Source organism: Aythya marila (genome assembly GCF_965140915.1).
Source record: "Aythya marila genome assembly, chromosome: 20".
Classification (NCBI taxonomy): Eukaryota; Metazoa; Chordata; class Aves; order Anseriformes; family Anatidae; genus Aythya; species Aythya marila.
The window spans coordinates 9,715,424-9,734,974 of NC_139061.1; the positions used below are offsets into that span (position 1 = coordinate 9,715,424).

At 39.8% G+C, this 19,551-nt stretch overlaps 1 protein-coding gene across 2 annotated transcripts; it reads left to right on the plus strand.

Moving 5' to 3' along the window:
- The first annotated feature begins 53 nt into the window (after positions 1-53).
- Positions 54-18,533, plus strand: GGNBP2 (gametogenetin binding protein 2). 2 transcript variants are annotated; one of them, XM_082776579.1, is made up of 14 exons: positions 54-130; positions 641-764; positions 4,345-4,425; positions 6,426-6,679; positions 7,641-7,739; positions 10,890-11,003; positions 13,115-13,324; positions 14,294-14,468; positions 15,093-15,287; positions 15,854-16,004; positions 16,172-16,297; positions 16,380-16,531; positions 16,920-17,165; positions 17,889-18,533. In XM_082776579.1, exons 2-14 carry the CDS (start codon positions 672-674, stop codon positions 18,090-18,092), a joined length of 2,100 nt encoding a protein of 699 aa, XP_082632705.1. In that variant the 5' UTR covers positions 54-130; positions 641-671; the 3' UTR covers positions 18,093-18,533. The 2 variants fall into 2 exon arrangements, with proteins under 2 accessions (XP_082632705.1, XP_082632706.1); XM_082776580.1 differs by having other exon boundaries at positions 13,115-13,318.
- Positions 18,534-19,551: the final 1,018 nt, after the last annotated feature.

Genomic DNA, 19,551 nt, shown 5'->3' on the forward strand with positions numbered 1-19,551 from the left:
GGGGCCGGGGCCGCCGCCCGCGGGGAGGGCCCGGGGAAGGGGGAGCGGAAGGAGGCGGCCCCGCGGCAGGGCCCGAGGTGGGGCCCGAGGTGTCCGCCCGCCTGTCACGGCCCGCGGCTGGGGGCAGCCGGTAAAGGCCCGGGGAGGGGGCGGTGGGGCTGAGGGGAGGGAGAAAAGGAGAAGGAGAAGGAGGGAAGGGGGTGAGGGAAGGAGCGGGGGAGCCTCAGCTCCGAGCCTTCACCGGGCCCCCGCTGGACGCTGGAGGCCGGCGGGCTGCGGCCCCTCCGGCCTGAGGGAGGGAGGGAGGGAGGCGGCCGTGTTGGGCCCCCGCTGCCCTCCGCAGCCACCTCAGGGGCTGCCCGGGCTCCATCGGGGCTCCTCCGTGCTCCCCGTCCCCGCGCGGCCCCGCCGCCTTCAGCCCGGCCCCGGCTCCGTCCCCGCCGCCCCCAGCCCCGGTCCCGCTGCGAGCTCCGGGCCGGGCTCCCGGTGTCCGTGGAGCGGCGGCGGCGGCGGCTCGGGGCTGTGTGCCCGTGGTGAATCAGGCGATGGGGTAAAGCAGGCTCGGTTTCCCCTGCTGGTGAAAGTGTGCCGGGGAAGCGCGGCGGCGATTTACCTCCGCGGCGTTTCGGGCTGCTCGCAGGCTCGGCAGCGGGGAGGAGGAAGCGGCGGCGATGGCGCGGCTGGTGGCGGTGTGCAGGGACGGCGAGGAGGAGTTCCCCTTCGAGAAGAGGCAAATCCCCCTCTACATCGATGACACCCTCACGGTGAGTGCCGAGCCTCCCCCCCCCCAGGGCGTCGCGGTGCCCGGGCGAGGCCTTCACACACGGGGCTGCTCCTGCAAGGCTCGGCCCCGGGGTTTTGCAGCTCTTTGCAGGACTTTCCTGCCCCGGCCCCAGCCCTAAAATCCTTTAAACAGCACGGGGAGAAAGTTGTTGGCGTGCTGGGCTCCGCACGGAACTCGTTCCCAAGTGACAGGCGTGCCTCGGTGCCAGAGCACGAATGTGGGGCAAAGCCATTTTTCCTCTCGTTGGGAAAGGAGCCATGTTAACGTTAAAAACCACGTCGCAGGCTAAAAACCCACGGTGTAGGCTAGGTTATTGCCTTGCCTGTAAGCAGGCAGGAGAAGGCCGAAGGTGTTTTCAGTAGCTTTGCCTTAAAGTAAGGGGTTATGGAGTGTGTAAGAAGTGCTGCCGTGCATGCAGCAACAGATCTCGGAGGCTTTCCATTCCAGCATATTCTCGTGATTTTGAAAACTTGAGGATTTTGCCATTTCTAGAAGATTCAGTGGAAAAGTGAACTAAGTGCAATGTAGAGGTGCTCTGGTCTTTTTGTTTTCTTCACGTGTTTGGAGGAAGGGTCAGAAATTGCATAGTAGGTGAACACAGGACACACTCCAGCCGGTTGTCATTTGCCTGAATTGTTAATGTAAGAAAACATTGGGCTGAAAATAAAATTGGATTTACGTAGTGTGGCAGGGTATCTTAATCATTCATACGTGAATTCTGTTGTCAGTGGCATGTCACGTGACAGTAACTGCTTAAACGGTGTAAAATGTACGTGTTCTAAAATTCTCATCTCATGTTTAGATATGGAAAAATGTCTGACTTGCTATTTTTTCTTAACTTTACCAACTTGATAATGTAACTTCTTCCATCTTCCCGAGCAAAACAATTGAGCATCTTCAAACGGTCTCTAAACACTTTGTCACGTTGTTGAAGACTCTCTCTCTCAATCCCATCTGGCTCTGCTACGTTCAAAGAGGAGCTCCTCACTGTGTTTTAGTTCTGGTCATTGTAAATGATGGCATATTAATAACTCTCCAAAAATCGTCACTGTTTTTTGGCCTCACGTAGTCTGTCATCTCTGGTTAACTGTGCTGTGTGTTAGGCAGTTTCCCCTTGAGTTTTTCAAAGCCCCCCTAGAATGGCTTATTAACTGCAATCCCAGTGTTGTGTAGGAATACTATCAGTTTTTTGTTTGCATTTGACAGATTGAGAGAGTGTGTGTGAATATTCGGCCATAGCAAGCATGAGACAGATGATTTGACTTAAGCTGGCCTAAAATTCCGTTTGTGATTTAGTTCCAGAATGTAACTCCCTGCCTGAAACTTTGCACAACTGCAGTGTGTTGTCATTATCGTTTTTTTACACCAGAGGCAAGCCATAGTTGTAATTGAAGAGGTTCCAATAGCCATATGTCAGTTCTGTATCTGGATGAGAGGCATTTATGTAAGTGCAAGTCATCCTCACCATGAAGAAACATTCTAACATCCTTTTTTTTTTCCATTCAGTTGCTGTTGTTACACAGTATTCAGATATGGAGGTTGGTCTGCAGATAAGTCTGTAGAAACAGCTGAATGAGCTCTTAGCTTCCTTGTCTTGCAGCCTTCCATGATTTAATTATTTATTTTTAATTCTTAAAGAGAGCTATTGCAAGAGATGCAGTTGTTTGAAATGGATGCTGTTGTCTGTTAAATGTAATTATGCGTCTTAAGCATTATCTTAAAAAAACAATGGTTATTGAAATTAACTGGTTTGTGTTGACCCTGTTTAAAACTTAAAATTGAAAATTAATGGGACTACTTCCTTTCTGTTTGTCAGCTGGAAGTCTTAGTCTGTGCCTTAACTCTAAAAATAGTGAACTGCTGCTTGCAAAACATTGAATGAATGGCTCTTAGTGCTTTTAAACTCGTAATGTTGCTTTCCAATGGCACAGAAGCCTGTTTAGGTGTAGTATGATATCTCTCCTCTAAATGAATTGTTCACTCTTACTTTTGTGTTTCTAAGCTTCAACTATAAATTAAAGGAAGTTTAAATATTAACCCTTTTCACTTCTTAAGCAGCTTTCATCATCTCTAGAAGGCATTCCATTTGATGTGGTAGCGTGGAAATCTTTTCTTCCAGTCGGTGGCTTATGTTTAACCAGTTAATAAAATCTCATCAAACAGACACGTGAATAAATTTAGTCTTTGATAATTTCACTGTGTTGTACGGTCTATCTGTGGGTGTTGTCTGATAGTGGGTGATAAAGGTGAGGGGAAAGAAATATGCAAGTTTTTCTTTTCATTTTGTCATTAGCAGATAGTGTTTTTACTTTTGCATTTAGCTCATCCACGACCGGAGCATCAAATTAGCCATCTAGGAAACCTGTAATCCTGCCATCAAACCTCGTGCTCTGCTGCTGAGTGTGTATGGTCAGGGGTGAGGAAAGGGAAGCTGGAAAAGAAATACGTGAGAATACATCAGAATGAGCAGTGGCTGTGGCACTGTTCTGCACAAACACAACTAGGCAGCTCTGCTGATGCTCTGATTCTAGCACATGTGAGATCAAAATATTGCTTTGCTTTCTGGCCGTAGAGAATAGATGTTTATTTTGGAGCAGTGTTGAGTGCCTGTAAAAGTAAGCGTATCAATTCTCTGGAGGTAGTGTCTGCAATTATACAGGCAGCAGGGAATTCTCTCTTTACCAGGCAGTTGAAGGAAGTTAGCAGAGAGCAAAAAAATAGGGAATTGGATGATTTTATTTTGGTGTTGATTGATATTAGAGTTACTAATCAAAGTTATTATTTTGTCTTTGAGATTTTAAATTGAACTTCCAATATCTATATTGTTAAATTCTCTATTTCTCAGTTTGGACAAAGAAGATAGCTTAGCTAGTCTTCACTTCTGGTTCTAGTTGGCTTCACTTTTCTCCATGGTTATGTTGGTTTGACTAGAAGTTATTTCACTGCCTTTTCAAGAAACTGCCCTCTTCGGTTAGTAGTTGGGAAAGAAATATTAATTACTTAATCTCATTGTTCTGCAGGCTTGACATTTTAACGTTGAGCCCCCTGAGAGTTGCAGCTGCAGTCGCACAAAACAAAATACACCTTGGAGTACCTTGCTGAATTAAGACCATTTTAAATTAGCCTTTGAAGAAGTAGACTCAATGTCCTTAAAATGTTGTGACTGGATTTTTTTTTCCATAGCTTTATAAATTGTGTTAGGCTGTTGGATTTCAATTTGTGCTGAAGTACCACTCTTCTTTTTAACTGAAGCAAGGTCTCAAGTCCTGCAGATAATGTAACATAAACAGTGATATTCCATTTAGCAACTTCTGCTCTCTCCTGTATCAGCTGTTCAACATTTTCTGCTTGTAAACTTTTTGTAGAACATTGTATTAGTGAAAATACTTGGTTAATCTGCTGAAACATTCGCTGTCTTTGTGCCTCTTCAAGCTTTTAATATAGTTGAATGAGGACCTAATGTCTTATTTACCTATTCTCAAGAAAGCAAAACAAGGTAATGCTGTGTATTCAACTTTTTCTGAGAACTTTTTTTTTTTTTTTTTTTGTCTTTCACATAGATGGTGATGGAATTTCCTGATAATGTGCTAAACCTTGATGGACATCAGAACAACAATGCACAACTAAAGCAATTCATTCAGGTAAGTACATCACTCTTTTTAAGAAAGACATGTGCTAGATCTTGCTTTCTGTAGGTTCATGCTCTCGCTTTTCCAGGAGGCTGTCATTCCTGGAATGACTTAATAAATGACTTGAAAGACACGTTGGAGCCTATATGCAATTATGTATTGGTACCAAAGTACACTGGGTGCATTCATCTTCTGTGCTTCACAGCTTTTATACACTGTTGTCTTCCCAGGAGGCAGTTGCTGCATATCCAATTAGAGTTGAAAACTGGTCACTGCCAGTTTATGCTTAATGGAAACTACGGTTTCTTACTACATTTTCACTTCTTTCTAGAAAATAAATCTTGAACTGCTTATTCAAGTAAAGTGTGCATTGCTTAAGGTCCGGTTGTTATAGCTAGTACCATACCAAGGTAGAATTAATGTGCTACTTTAGAGATTAGATGTAGTTGAACAGTGAGAGACATTTTTTGTGGCACCCCTGAAACTTATCTGAATGCTCTGGCAAATAGCAGTAGCACAGTAACACCTGTAGCAAAAAAAAAAAAAAAAAAAATAAAGGTTGCCACTTGATGTCGGAAGGAACAAGCCAGTTTGCTGATAGGCAGCTTACATTTCTTCACCGTGGCTTGGCAGCAGCAGTTGAGACATATGCTGCCTATGAAGCATGGTTGTGTTGTGAAAATAGCTCATTTCTGCTGTTGCTGTGATTAGTACTATTAATTACAGAAAAGAGGATTATTGCGGAGTGCTATCACTTGTCAGATTATTTAATGTGTCTTCCTTTCAGAGCACAAACATGAAATATTATCAGATAATAGCTTTACTTTTTATAACATGAATTACTTAAAGTGTAATAAATATTTTTTCACTTCAATCAAGGTATCGATGCATTCCTTGTGACCGATTATTTTTGCTATGTTGTGTAGTCTCTCTTTCCCCACCGGTTGTGACATCTTTTCTGTGTTTAACTGGTGTGATTTGACAGCAGTATGGTAAAACATTCATTGGGTAGATACAGCTTTGTAAGCATATTTGTATTTTTTGTATAACCAGGGGAAAGTGACACAATATATTGACAGCACTCTGCTTTGACAGATAAAGTTGAGAAGTGCCTGTAGTGCTGATACTCAAGGAGTAGATATGTTGGGTGGTGCGTGAGGAAGGGACGCTCTCAGAGGAATGGACCATCTGTTCCGTTTAGCTGTGCTAGTGGAAGTTCAAAGTTGACGAACTCTGAGCTAGTAATTTAGCAGTTAGAAGAAGAAATAGAAAGGTATGTGCTTTTTGTGTCTGTGTGCGTGGATATGTTTGACAGAGGAACGAGGAGAAGCTCCTAAAATTGTTTATTGACGTAAGAAATATTAGAAGGTGTTCTCTTTAAAGTTCTATTATTAGCACACATGAATGTTCGCTCCTGAAGTAAAAATCTTTCACCCTGAATAGTAATGTGTGCTTTTTTGATTTCAGGTATTAGATTTGTAATGTGAAATGGCACGTAGCCTTCTAGGGACAGCAGTGCTGAATTGTCGTGGTGCAAACAGATTAAGTTTGTTATAAATGAGATTTCCATACATGCCAATGAGTGTCCGGGAATTTCTTTTCTATGTGCCAAAGATGAAATGAGAGCGAGTAGAAAATGATGTGCAGAGTTGTGTGTAAGGCCCTTTACTAAAACATCTGAGCTGAGTTGGAGGAAAAAGGCCTCTTTAATGACAGGGACACGTGCCCTTTGTTTGGGAGCAGTATTTGCTGATCTGAGTGACAGGAGAGAAAAACACTTAATTTTTTTCTGAGGGCAGACTGTAAGACTTGAAGTAGAATTGTTCCACTGTTGTTAGTGGATGTGGTTTGGTTCATACAGTAAGCATTGTAAGTGATTGGTAGGAAGGTGGTGAGCTGAAACCGAGCACTGCATGCAGTTCCCACCTCGAGTGTATTTTGATGAGGAAAAGACGAACAGTTTGTGTTTTTATATTTTATTTCTAACTATTTCATTTCTTGCTCTCTTTTAGAGGCATAGCATGCTTAAACAGCAGGATCTAAATATTGCCATGATGGTGACATCACGAGAAGTTTTGAGTGCACTTTCTCAGCTGGTCCCGTGTGTTGGCTGTCGTCGTAGTGTGGAACGTCTGTTTTCTCAGCTTGTTGAGTCTGGAAATCCAGCACTTGAGCCTCTAACAGTAGGGCCAAAGGGTGTTCTTTCTGTAACGCGGAGCTGTATGACTGATGCAAAGAAGCTTTATACACTGTTTTATGTGCATGGGTAAGTGAGACCTGCTGTTATCTTAGAACTGCTCAGATTATTCTCATCTGAAGAACAGGAAAGCTAGCTTCTGTGCGTGACTTCTTTGCAGCTTTCTTGTTGGAGACGCTGAGTTGTTGCAAGTTTCCATCTGATAGCACATACTTGTATTTACAGCTCTGTTAAAGGAGTTGTTTACTAACTTGAAGACAAACAAACCCAAATGCCTAACCTTTCATACCATCAGTTGTGATGCCATGGTTGCAGTTGAAAGATACAGCTATTAAAATGTTTAGTCATTAATCTTGGAAGAGGCACTGTGGGTTTTTCATGCTCTCTGGAAGAAGAGCGTTTCTTCACCATGCTATTTTGCATGTAAAACTTAAACAATAAAAAATTACCTTTCTACTCAAGAGTAGAAAGGTAATGCTGAGAAAGTGAAACCCTCTGGGTTTGGCTAGCACAGTAAGCAGCCTTGGTCTCAGTGCCATTTGTTTCTCAGCTGTCAACAAACCAAACAGTGACTGCTCACCACAGCGTGCCTTTACCTTCCCCTTGGCTTCAGCTTGTTTTACTTCTTGCTGCAGGCCAGTGGGAAGTAGGAGGGGTTAGTGCAGAGCTGGGGATAGTGAGGTTTGGAGGCTGAGGTAGTGTAACATGATGAATTCGTAGTTCCCAGCACTTTTGAAATAGGTGTCACTGCTCCAAGTCTGTTATTTTTAAAGGGGACTAACGCAATAGCTTGTTACACGTGAGTTATCTTTATCCTGATTGCTAGGATTTGGCTGGAATGCCTATACTGTATTTTCCATGTGTACTGCAAGACTGTGTGTCATAAGTAAAAATATGGAACAGGAAGAAAATTTTAGATTCAGTGTTCTTTAGCATACTTGTTTCTGATACGTGAGCTGAATCAATCCCTTTGAAATTTCTCTGGATAACCGTGTTTTCAGAATACTAAGTTACCTTTTTTTTTCCATAGGTCCAAACTGAATGATATGATCGATGCAATTCCCAAAAGTAAGAAGAACAAAAGATGTCAGTTACACTCTCTGGACACACACAAACCAAAACCTTTGGGGTAAGTTTATGCTTAACATGCACAATTCAATCTAAAATATTTAAGGAAGCAAACTACGGATACTAGTTTCTTAAGCACAGAGACCAATTTTTATGCTTTTATCTGTTTTCCGGAGTAGTAATTACCAAATTATTTGGATTATATTAAATCCAAAAAGTTGCAGGGAAGAGGAGGAGGCACCCAAGAATTTGGGGCAGCATGCCTTATAGGCCATGAGTCTTTCTCTGTAGGTTTTATAAGAAGGCAGTTAGCCCTTCAGCTGGTAAGACCGTGACTCTTACTGCAGTAGAATGTTTAAACTTTTCTACACTGCCCTTGCTCACACTTCAGTTTTGTCCAGCGAGCAGTGCTGTGTGGTTTCCTGCCCTCTCAGCGTGAGTTCCCACTCTCTGCAGTGAGAGGTGCTCCCCCCCTTTGTCAGAGCTCCCTCAGCTGCTTGGTGATGTTTTCATATGAACTTTAAGGCCGCTCTACGTAATCAGCTGTTTCCCCAAATGTGCTCATTAATTCCAGCTCTTGCATTTTTGACTCTTGGATTTTGGGTCTTTCCTTTGGTACCAGGCTGGTAGTATTGTTGGTTGGTTGGTTTTGTTTTTTTTCCCCTTCCATAAAAATACCCATGTTTAATTTTGAAACCAGTTGCCAAAAGCTAACTTGGCCATCACAACTCAGTGCTCTCTGATGTGCTTTTCATTTCTCATCTGGAATATATCTCGGAATATAGTCTGCTCAGGGGATGGATGGCTTCTGCATTGTGATACGAACAATGCTCTAGAAAGACGTGGTTTTTGTGCTCTGTACGAAAGCAATTAGTCAGCAGTTTTTCTCCCACTGAAGTAAAAGGGTACAAATATACATCATTTTGCTTGAGATTATTGACGACTGCACAAGGCATTGTTAACAGAGGGCTTTGTTGTGGTTGAGAGGCAGGTTTAAAGCTAAAAATCTGTTAAATGTTTTAATTTTCTCAAAATGTGACAGCATGTTTTGAATACATCAGTGCAAACGATGCATGTGTGCTTCTGTGTGTTACTTGTAAGGCTTGTGCCAGCTGGCTAACCAAAAAAACACACCCTGTAAATCTGTGGTGTGGGGTTTTTGTGTTTGTTTGATCATTGTTTATAGTGTTGTTGAAATGATAGCTGATAAATTTCACTACTGTGCTTAGTTGGAGTGTTAGGGAACTTCAGTCAGTTGTGTTCTGCTTCTGGTTAAGCATACAACCTGTTCAAGTTTGATCATCAGGTTTCCACTTACAGGACATGTATTTTTCTATGCAGAGTTGAGTCTCTTTGGGTTTAGACGAATCCCCTGAGATGCTAGGCATGTGGAACTGGACACTTGATTTTTCAGTTGTGCTGCTTGAGGGTGATGGTAGATAATTACCATCTCCTATTATATTTTGGTTCTAGACCTGTCACATAATTGGTTTAAAGCTTATGTGACACAAGCAAAAGATCATAGGGGTGTATTCTTTTTTAAATACAGCAAATTCAAAGCGTTATGGAAGTGTTATTTTTTTCAGTTTGTTTTTAGTAAGATTAATATTCTCTGTGCAAGAGCGTGTATCACAGAACCTGTGCTTGCCATTCTGGCACGACAAAACAGTGCTGAAAATGAGTGTATAGAGGAAAATGCTGTCTGTATTTCTTTAATTCATGCTGGTATAAATCTCCTTAGTATTTTGAGCAGTGGCAGGGTAATGGAATAAGTGGAAGAGCAGTGTTTTAATATACTGCAAGTAAAGCTTCCAGCTTTATCTGATAGCGTGGCATGTGGACAATCAGTGTAGTTTGCTAAAGAAACATAGCTTGCACTCTGCTTGCTCAGTCGATACCCATTTGTTGCACTACAGAAGTGATCAGGGTGTATTGGTACCGATATTTCTCCAAATAAATCCGCTGCCTAGAGCGGAAGCAAATGTGCTAACAGCCTAGACATGGAGGCGTCAAATAGAATTGTCTCACAGAACAAGTTCTGTGGATCAACTTAGAGCTTCTGCTTGACTCCATTACAAGAAACTTCTTCAGAGGAGATGCATCTGTTAGGTGTTTCATATACACACACAGACAAAAAAAAAAAAAAAAAAGAAGCACTCTGGATAATTAAACACACTTACTATTCAAGTTACTTAATTAGGAATGCCAGCTAATACCTCTGGAGAGTGACTTGACGTTCTGTGTTTCAGTGTACCTGGTTTGTCACTGCTCAGTTCCATTTGGGGCTAAGGAGTGTCTTAACCTCTCTTAAATGATCTGGCAAGTCACTGAGATAACAGCATAAATAAGTACTCTTGAGAAACTAATTATTAAATTGGAGTACTTCTTCCTCTGTTTTACTGCTCTGTTGTATCCAGACACGAGCTGAAACAGAAGTGACCATTTTGGTAAAATGTCAAGTGTAGACAAGCCCGTAAGTAAACATGACTTACTATTTAAAGTCTGTTCTTGGCTCTGTAAGAGTACTTTTAGCATATTTGGTGGTACTTAGTAAAGCTTTTAAACAAATTTTGGAAGTTTAATGAAGCTTTTTATGGTTTCTCCGTGGTAGTAGATGTGTGGAAGTTTGTGGATGGTTGTTTCGTTACGTTTTTTTTCTCTCCAGTAAGTTGTCATATGAAATGTCATCTACCAGAGGTATTAAAACTTACATATGATGACACTTAAGCTAATATACTGAAAAACTGTTACTTGCTTTCAGCTATAACTTCTCAAAAAGTTGTCATGAATCTGGGCTTATGAACATGGACAGCAAACTCTGTATCTCATATCTGACTCTTAAATTTTCTGTAATTTAAGGCTTAGCCTATAAAGGAGTCAAAGAAAATCAAGGAACACTGCAGCATTTTCATAGCATTTATTTAGGAAAAATAACTAGTTCATAATAGATCCGGTTTAAAATTTCTTTTACTATGTGACAGTGAAGGCAGCAGTAGTACACTCAGTACAGAGAAATTAAGTGCAGATAAGAGAAGTAGTGAAGACAGCAAGAAGGAGGAGAGCAAGTGTAGGATCATTTTCCACTATGGACCTTTCCAGGGAGCGGTCAGGTAAACTAACGATGCTTTATTTTGCTTCTTTGCCAAACTGCTGGCAGGATAATGTAAAGTCTGTTTCTAATGTTTGTTTGTTTGTTTGTTTGTTTTTCCAGGGGTTGTTGGATGGATGTGTGGGAGCTCATGTCCCAGGAATGCAGGGATGAAGTAGTTTTAATTGATTCTAGCTGTCTTTTAGAAACATTAGAAACGTATCTACGAAAACACAGGTATGTTAAAAGAACAAAGACACACGCCTTCATTTTGAGAAATACATGCTGCATTTTCTTGTTAATCAAAATAAGCGCGGAATCTACACAACGTTTAAAAGTTTGCAGGGTTCTTCTGACACCCTTCTAAAACTTAAGATCTAAGCTTCATGGTGGTAGAAAACCATGCCAGATTGCATTGTAACAGTTGACAAGATTAAGATGTTGAAATATTTTTGTACTGTTCCTGGTCGTAGTTGGAGAATTGCACATACCTCAGATGAAGTCATACCTACTTCTCTTATTTTTTGGTTAGAATTAAATTATGATCTACAACATGATGTATTAAAATTGCATGTATTTGTATTTTTGTTGACCTCTTAATACACGTTACGTGAGTCTCATTTGCAACTTTAAATCTGGTAGCAACAGTTAGTATTCTAGCAGTAATTTCAGCATGCACTGACAGATGAATGCTGGTGATTTTTTTTTAAATTGTTGTGGGAAGGGATGTAAACTGTTGAAAGACAGTAAGAATTCTAACTCCAAGTAGCTTTACTACCTTTTCTGTGTTACTTAAAGGGTTTTAATTGATGTGTTTAAAATATGTTTCTGAAGGAATCTTGGATTACTTTCATTGCTATGTTAATACAGAATAACAGTAATGCTGTGTAATAATATAGAACACCAGTGGTGTCAAAGCCATGCATTTTTAATAATATAGAATGTTGAAATTGATGCTTTCTATCCTGGAGACTTCCCTTTCTGCAGGAGCTAGTTGGGATGCAATGCAGTGAGTTCCAGTTACTCGTGCACAAGTAGCCTACTCTGATTGGGGTTATGCCTTTTTTTAGGCTTTCAGGGAGTATGTGCAATTTCAAAATAATGTCATCTAAACTAACAGATGAAGATTTTTAGGCTTGGTGTTGCATACAAATCACAGTTTTAAAACAGGTGTTTATAACTTACTAGTGCTAGTGTCCTGACATCTCTCTTGCAGGGGAAAAAATAGGCCGCTAGCTTACTGTTGCATGTGGATGGTAGCTACAATGCTGATTAAAAAGTTTTTAATTTCCAGTAGTTTCAAGGTTCAGATATAAACCACGGGGGCACAGATGGGTGCGGGGGTGGTGGTGGTGTGGAAATAACACTTTGGAAACAAAACAACTTTAATCTCCTCTGACATTAAACATGGTGTTGGCAGTGTTCCTGATGCTAACCTACAATAATATTACTGTTTTCTTTCCTTTCACCACAGAAACTAGCCAGTTATCATAGTTCTATCAAACATCAAAATATGTTTGACTTAGTGTTGTCAAGTGACTGGACAAACTAGGGGAGGGAAAAACACTGTCCAGAGATGGCAAGAAGAGCAAGCTTTTCAAGCTGAGAGCTGAAATGTGAGCAGCTTGTCTGACTTGCATTTTTAGATTAATACAGCAAGATGTTTTGTAGCTTCTTGAAGATTACTTTTTATAAATTATTTTTGTTGTATTTTAATTATAACAGACTTCATAACTATACTGTTCTCACGTTAGTTATCTGAGCTATCACGTTTAAATTGAATACATTGTGTTGTAAATCTTGTTTTGCTATATGTGCTGTAATCTAATAATTCAAAATATGTTTTAAGGTGCTTATAGTGGAAACCACTCTTACACAGCAGGCAACAGAAGAAACCTTTTTTCTTATTGCTTATCACTCACTTGAGTATACTTTAAATAATTCCTGTAAAGTAACTTGGAGTGTGTTATTGAGAGGAATTTTTTCCTGGCTTGTACTAACAATTCAGTTTGTTCACTATTAGATTTCCCATCTCTGAATATGGTACTGCATATCGATATAGGAATTTCTTCATATTAACAATTAGCTTGATTTATGCCTTGGAGCATGAAATTGATACCTAGACTTGTAATATATGATAGGTAGTATAGTGCATATAGTAAACTTACATGGCTTACATTCAAAGTCTTACTGTTTTACCTTTTGAAGTAACATAAACCTTAGCGTGACCTATTTTAAATATAGCATGCGCTGTTAAAGAGCTCAGCGTGTTATAACTTAGGCTTAGCTGCTCTAAATTTCTGCTTGAATAAAAATTCAGTTCTGTTTTGTTCTGTGTTTCAATACAGGTTTTGCACTGACTGCAAAAATAAAGTACTTCGGGCATACAATATTCTTATTGGTGAGCTAGACTGCAGCAAAGAAAAGGGCTACTGTGCTGCACTTTATGAGGGTTTGCGTTGCTGTCCACATGAACGTCATATACATGTATGCTGTGAAACAGATTTCATCGCACACCTATTGGGTCGAGCTGAACCAGAGTTCGCAGGAGGGTATGAGTATGTAATTTGCTAGAGTGGGCTATCTAGCGCTTTGCTTCTTTATTTTATTATTGAATGTATTTTGCAGAAGTGTTTTTTGCCTCTTCGCTGCATAATAAACTTTTGAATGTGAATACTCGTATTGAAGTAGACTTTCAAGATAGTGCTTCAAAGTAGTAAAGATGTTAAAGCGCTTTTAAGTGTGTTTAACTCTGAAGGCAAGACTGAGAACAATTGCTAAATGTCTTCTACTTCATTTGTTCACTCATTAGAACTGCCTGCTTTTTCATCGAAGCGCTCAGAATATGTGAAATAGAAAGAGAACCTCTGTTGAAAGTTTTACTGAATCCAAGTGTTGAACTTAATTTTGTTGCCACTTGTATTTCATAGTAATTTCTGAACCTGTTCTTTGCATCTTAAAATCCTTCCAATGAAAAATAGGAGTTTGAGCTCTGTATTTTTAGAATTAGATCATAGCTGTTCGGTTAGGAATACAAATACTTCTGTAATGATTTTTCAACTATAGATTAAAGATGCAGATTAATACTGAAATATTTTTTATTTTGTAAGGTAAGTAATGTATAAACTTAGGTTAACTGGCACACAAGAATTTAGGAACTTAAAATACTTGCTATAAACGAAGTTACAATTCTAGGAAATAAAAGAATGGCTGCATCTCTGACATTAAAACTCCGATGAGCCCTCCTAGTAGGAGCAAACAAATTCATGGGGGGAGTCTTAAGGTGGAAGGCACAGCGCGGCCTTATAGTACCATACACAAATTAGCACGTCAGGAATGTAGTTCTGAGCTGGTCCTTTCTATTTTGCATCTGCATGCAGCACAGCAGAACTTGATTTAAAAAAGCTGCTCATGCAAACATATCTTTAGTCGTATATACAGAAAATACCTCATTGAATTGCTTTGATCTTTTGGTAGATTTCCAGCTACTTTAACAATGCTATGCTTTGGTCCAACTCTTCCTTTAGACGGAGAGAAAGGCATGCGAAGACAATAGACATAGCCCAAGAAGAAGTTTTGACCTGCCTGGGTATTCATCTTTATGAAAGATTACACCGAATCTGGCAAAAGTTGCGAGCCGAGGAACAAACATGGCAGATGCTTTTTTACCTAGGTGTTGATGCTTTACGCAAAAGCTTTGAGGTAAAAATCTATTTATCTAACTTGTATTTGAATCACCATACTGACTGTGTATGTCTCACTGAAGTTATTTTTCTGCTTTCTGTTAACGTGGGGCTGTTTTTCAGGAGTGCCCTGTTCAATGCAGGCAACAGTTGTGCAACATCAATGTGTATCACAGCTGAGTTGCATTCTGTTGTGAAGTGTACTGGAAGATAAAGACTGACACTTGCTTGTTTTTACTTTCCAAGCTGCACATCATAATACACTGGATATCGTGTTTTTTCTTTCAGAGTGAAATTATTTCTACCTGTTATCATTTAAAGTAGCTCTGGTTACAACAGTTTTATCTGGCTCATGAATAAAAATGCTCTGTGTGCTTTTGAATTACAAACACAACTGCTAAATCTTGCATTGGGTGTGTTTGTGGGTCAATTACAGTTATACTCTGCAATCCTGTATGATTTTGAACTTAAGACAGAACTTCATAGAATTTCTTTAACATACACCAATTGTACACTTGCTTTCCACTTTGATATTACGTAGATAACTCTCTCCCCAGCACCTTCATAATGACTTCTTTTTTTATAAATGTAAAAGCTTGCGTTGCGTTAACGTCTATAAATAGATCTAACCTCTTATAAACAGATGGCTGTGGAAAAAGTGCAGGGTATTAGTCGATTGGAACAGCTCTGTGAAGAGTTTTCAGAAGAAGAAAGAGTGCGAGAACTTAAACAAGAGAAGAAGCGCCAAAAACGAAAGAATAGACGGAAAAATAAGTGTGTATGTGAGATCCCTACTCCTTTGCAGGCAACAGAAGAGAAAGAAATAAATCAAGCAAAGGTAAACATTGATAGCTGTGGTTTCTGATGGTGTTAAATAACTGGGTTTTTAATTTGGTGCTTCATTCATCAACTGACTGCTCCATGTTAGAATTCTTGAGAGGTTTTTTTTACTATATTTCTTTTTTCTTACTATATTTTGCTATATTTCTTTTTTGGGAACTAGTTTTTGATTGCTACTGAAGTTAATACTTCACATGCTAGAATATTTTTGAGCTGTCAGTTTTTAAAGATCACTTAGACTATGGGATTTCAAATGCTAGTCATAGATGATTACCATTATTATCTTTTTGGGAAGGGGGAAGCTCCTTAAACTGATGAAATAGATGCAATTATTACTCTAAATCTTTTGACTGAACTTCCTGGGCTAACTGAGGGTCATATTCTTGTGAGGAAACTAATTTTTTCGACTTGTCTTGTGCTTCTGAAGAATTGTAAGCAATGCTGTGGCTGTTATCAGTGTTAGCTGTTTCTTCCTTGTGGAAAAAGTGTCCATGCTAAAGATGCTGGCTGAGCTACTTTTGGTAATTGCAAGCATTGTTTTTCTATTTTATCTATTGTTTTAAGGAAAATTCGGACTTCATGGAAAGTAGTTGCAAAGCCTGTGGTAGCACCGAAGAAGCTAACAATTGTGTAGAAGTAATTGTTACTAATGAAAGCACTTCTTGCACCTGTCCTAGTAGTGGTACCCTATTAGGTTCACCTAAAATAAAGAAAGGTATGTTAAGTTCTATTATTTTTTCTGTTTTTAAAAGCATTTATAATTTGCAGAGTAGTGTTCAGTTATTTTTAAAGTAACTTTAAAAAAATCTCAGTTACTAGAGGCATGATTAAAGAGTGTGCAACAGCTCTTGTAGACTGGTGTAACTTCTCTGTTCGTCTCAGGTTTATCTCCACAATGTAATGGGAGTGACTGTGGCTATTCATCTAGCATGGAGGGCAGCGAAACAGGATCTCGAGAGGGATCCGATGTGGCCTGCACTGAAGGCATTTGCAACCATGATGAAAACGGTAGGCTTGGGAAGAACTTAATATTGGTTCAGAATACACAAAACTCAGTGGATCTGATGAGAAAATGTCCTGGCTTTTGCAGGAGATGATTCATGTGTCCATCGCTGTGATGACAAAGAAGAGGATGGAGATAGCTGTGTGGAGTGTTGGGCAAATTCAGAAGAGAGTAACACAAAAGGCAAAAACAAAAAGAAGAAAAAGAAAAGTAAAACTTTGAAGTGTGAGAATGAACATGTAAGGAACATAAGTGAGCTGGAATAGCTATTTAAATGCATACATTTTAAAGTTGTTACAGAAGTAGCTCAAATTTCAGTTGTGACCAGTGCAGTAAATGGGGTTGCAGGGATCTTCTGTTACCCGTCCATCCAACTTTTGAAATTGAGGTCTTTCCTAGAACGGGTTGTGGTGGGAGGGAGTCTTTTTTCATGTGTTCCTAAGGATGTGCGCTTCTGTGCACTCACAGTGTATTAATATGCCATTTTCCCCCCAGGCACGTACATTTAAAATATATATATATCCTTGCTCTCTTTTTGAAAGTTTTTCTTTCATCTTACCCTGTTGCCTTCCTCCCCTAAATAAGATTTGAATGGTTCAGGTTTAACGCTGCCTTTCTCAATTGTAGATTCAGAAACTTGGAAGCTGTATGACAGACCCAGGTAACAGAGAGACCTCAGGAAATATGCACACAGAGTTTCATCGTGACAAGACCAAAGACACACACGCTGAAAGCTGTTGTAGCTCAGAAAAAAGTGTGCAGCAGTTGCCTTGGTTTGAGCATATGAAAAATGTGTCACAGTTTGCAGAACCTACAGAAATGTCACTTGTTCCTGATACTGGAAAAGGTGCCAAGAGTTTAGTGGAGCTCCTTGTAAGTAACCACTTCCACTGGAATTTTAGGTTGTCACATACTGCTTTATCTCATTAGAATTGAGGATGGGGTTTAGAACTTGAAATCCCAATGAAGAACTGTTTCAGCAAATAACGTTACTGAAACTAAAACTCATAACTTACTCTACTGGTGTTTAGTTTGTTTACTTTTCCATTTTCTCTGTGAAGTGTGTAACTCAGTTGCTTTGCAGAGGAGGAAAAATCACTGTCACTGGAATGCAAGTGACAAATTGGATTATTTGTTACAAGGATTGTATCATTCTATCAAATGAAGCATACATTTCTGCTGCCTTCGTGCCTTAAATACTGCTTCCCATTACAGGCTCCTTGGACAACTTTCTTCTGTCTGTCTCCCTTTCCTTCCCTTTTCCTTTCTCTTCTTTGTTCTTTTTTTTTTTTTTTTTTTTAAGAACAGCAACAAAAAAAAAAACTGTAATAAAAGCCATACGCTTTCAATGGAAATGTGTTAAGACTGTGAAGATTGCTCTGGTAGATTTCATGACTGTATGGGCTGCCTCTTACCCAGAAAAGAGCAGAACATTGTGAATGAAGTGATGGGATTAGCCAGCTAAGACTTCTTGTGTTGACATGAAGGCTACATCTTTCTTCAGAGCAACCGTAGACGACATGTGCAATTACAGGACAGGTGTACTGTGTAGGAAGGGCAATGCTGGAGTTCTGAAATGCCTGTTTTCATTTGTAGGATGAATCTGAATGCACTTCTGATGAGGAAATCTTTATCTCACAAGATGAAATACAGTCATTTATGGCAAACAACAAGTCTTTTTACAGCAATAGAGAACAATACCGACAGCATCTGAAGGAGAAATTTAATAAATACTGCCGCTTAAATGATCACAAGAGGCCCATTTGTAACGGTTGGTTGACAACGGCTGGAGCGAACTAAATACAATAAAATAGCTCTGTCTTTCATTGAAATTCTCAAGATGACTACTGCGCCTTCTCTTTCAAAAACTTAATTTAGTGACTTATGGCAAAATTTTATCTTAAATTAATGTGATTATTTTTTTTTTCTTTTTTTGGGGGAGGCTGGTGGAGGTGATTTCATTAATTTTGTTCTTTCTTCAGGCTTGTATCTTTAGTTGAGTAGCTGTGCAAGCCTCTCTTATAATTTAAGCCATCTCTTTTCATTAAATGTTTCTCTTACTGTGAGACTTACAAAAAGCAAACTAGTGGCAAAGTAATGTTGTACCTATAATTCTGTACAGAATGACAATGAGCTGAATATAAGATTTTACAAAGTAGACATCCATTTGCAAAATGTTTTGGATGTAATATGTTAAAGCGCAATGTGCAAAATTTAAATAAAGAATATTTATTAATATGCATAGTAAAAGTTGGTGTACATGTTCCTGCTTTAAACAGCCTTTCCCAGAGGTTTGAATCCTTGCTGTTCAGTGCAGAGGGAAAGCTGTTGCTTCAGGCTGTGTAGCTTCTTGGAGATAACTGTAAGAGAAGGAAACTTGCCTGGGAAAGGTATAGCTAGTTCAGTGGCACTCAGGAAAACCAGCCCACCAGGCTGTGAGAGTCACCATCGTGTGGTCCAGGGGTCTTCAAGTCACTCCCAAACAACGGGGTCTGTAATAGCTTGGTTGTGTCAGCGTGGCACTGCACCCAGCCTGGCTGGCACCGCTCTGTCAGTGGCTGTTCCACTTCCACAGTCATAGATAATACACGTCGGTGTGGCACTCAAACAAAAACCAGGTTTCCAAAGCACCTTGATGTTTTCTTAACGAAATAATGAACTCTGTTAGGAGGACAGAACATGAGTGCTTTTGCATAAATACCTCTTAAACCAAATCTTGTTCTTACCAACATGGTATCTAATGGAATGACTTGGTTGTAAGAGGATGATTTGGAATGTGGGAGATTAAAAAAGAATAAAAAATAAAGGTTTAAAACCTGATACTGAATAAATTGGAGGTGCAGATAGTTATATATGGTAGGCATCCAAATTCAGCCCGTGTGACCCCCCCTCCCCCCAACCCAAGCCGTTCAATAATTTAAGAGGAAAAACCTTTTTGGAGGCTATAAGCAGATTTATTTATTTTTACTGTGGCTTTTTGTTGTTTCTGATAGAGGGAGAGAGGTTTGTTTTCTTGGCTTTACTTCATGCTTCAGATGCTCATGCTGGAAAGCGTCACGCTGCTTGTAGGTGTCTAATTTGCTCAGAGCTCTTAACAATGCACCCTGAGAGCTGATTTACTGAGAGTAATGAACAACATGCACATACTTTTTTACCGAGTCCTGATTTAATGTGAAATCCAGGCAAAGGAATCTTCAGCTTCCTCTGAAGCTGCACGTGCTCTGTTGTCCAGATTCAGCATGAAAACGGACTCAGCTAC

Excerpts from the sequence above, each read along its gene's own strand:
- GGNBP2 (XM_082776579.1), top strand. The coding sequence starts at position 672 with ATGGCGCGGCTGGTGGCGGTGTGCAGGGACGGCGAGGAGGAGTTCCCC. Across the intron at positions 14,469-15,092 it reads CTTTACGCAAAAGCTTTGAG|ATGGCTGTGGAAAAAGTGCA; the intron begins GTAAAAATCTAT and ends TCTTATAAACAG. Across the intron at positions 16,532-16,919 it reads TGAAGTGTGAGAATGAACAT|ATTCAGAAACTTGGAAGCTG; the intron begins GTAAGGAACATA and ends TCTCAATTGTAG.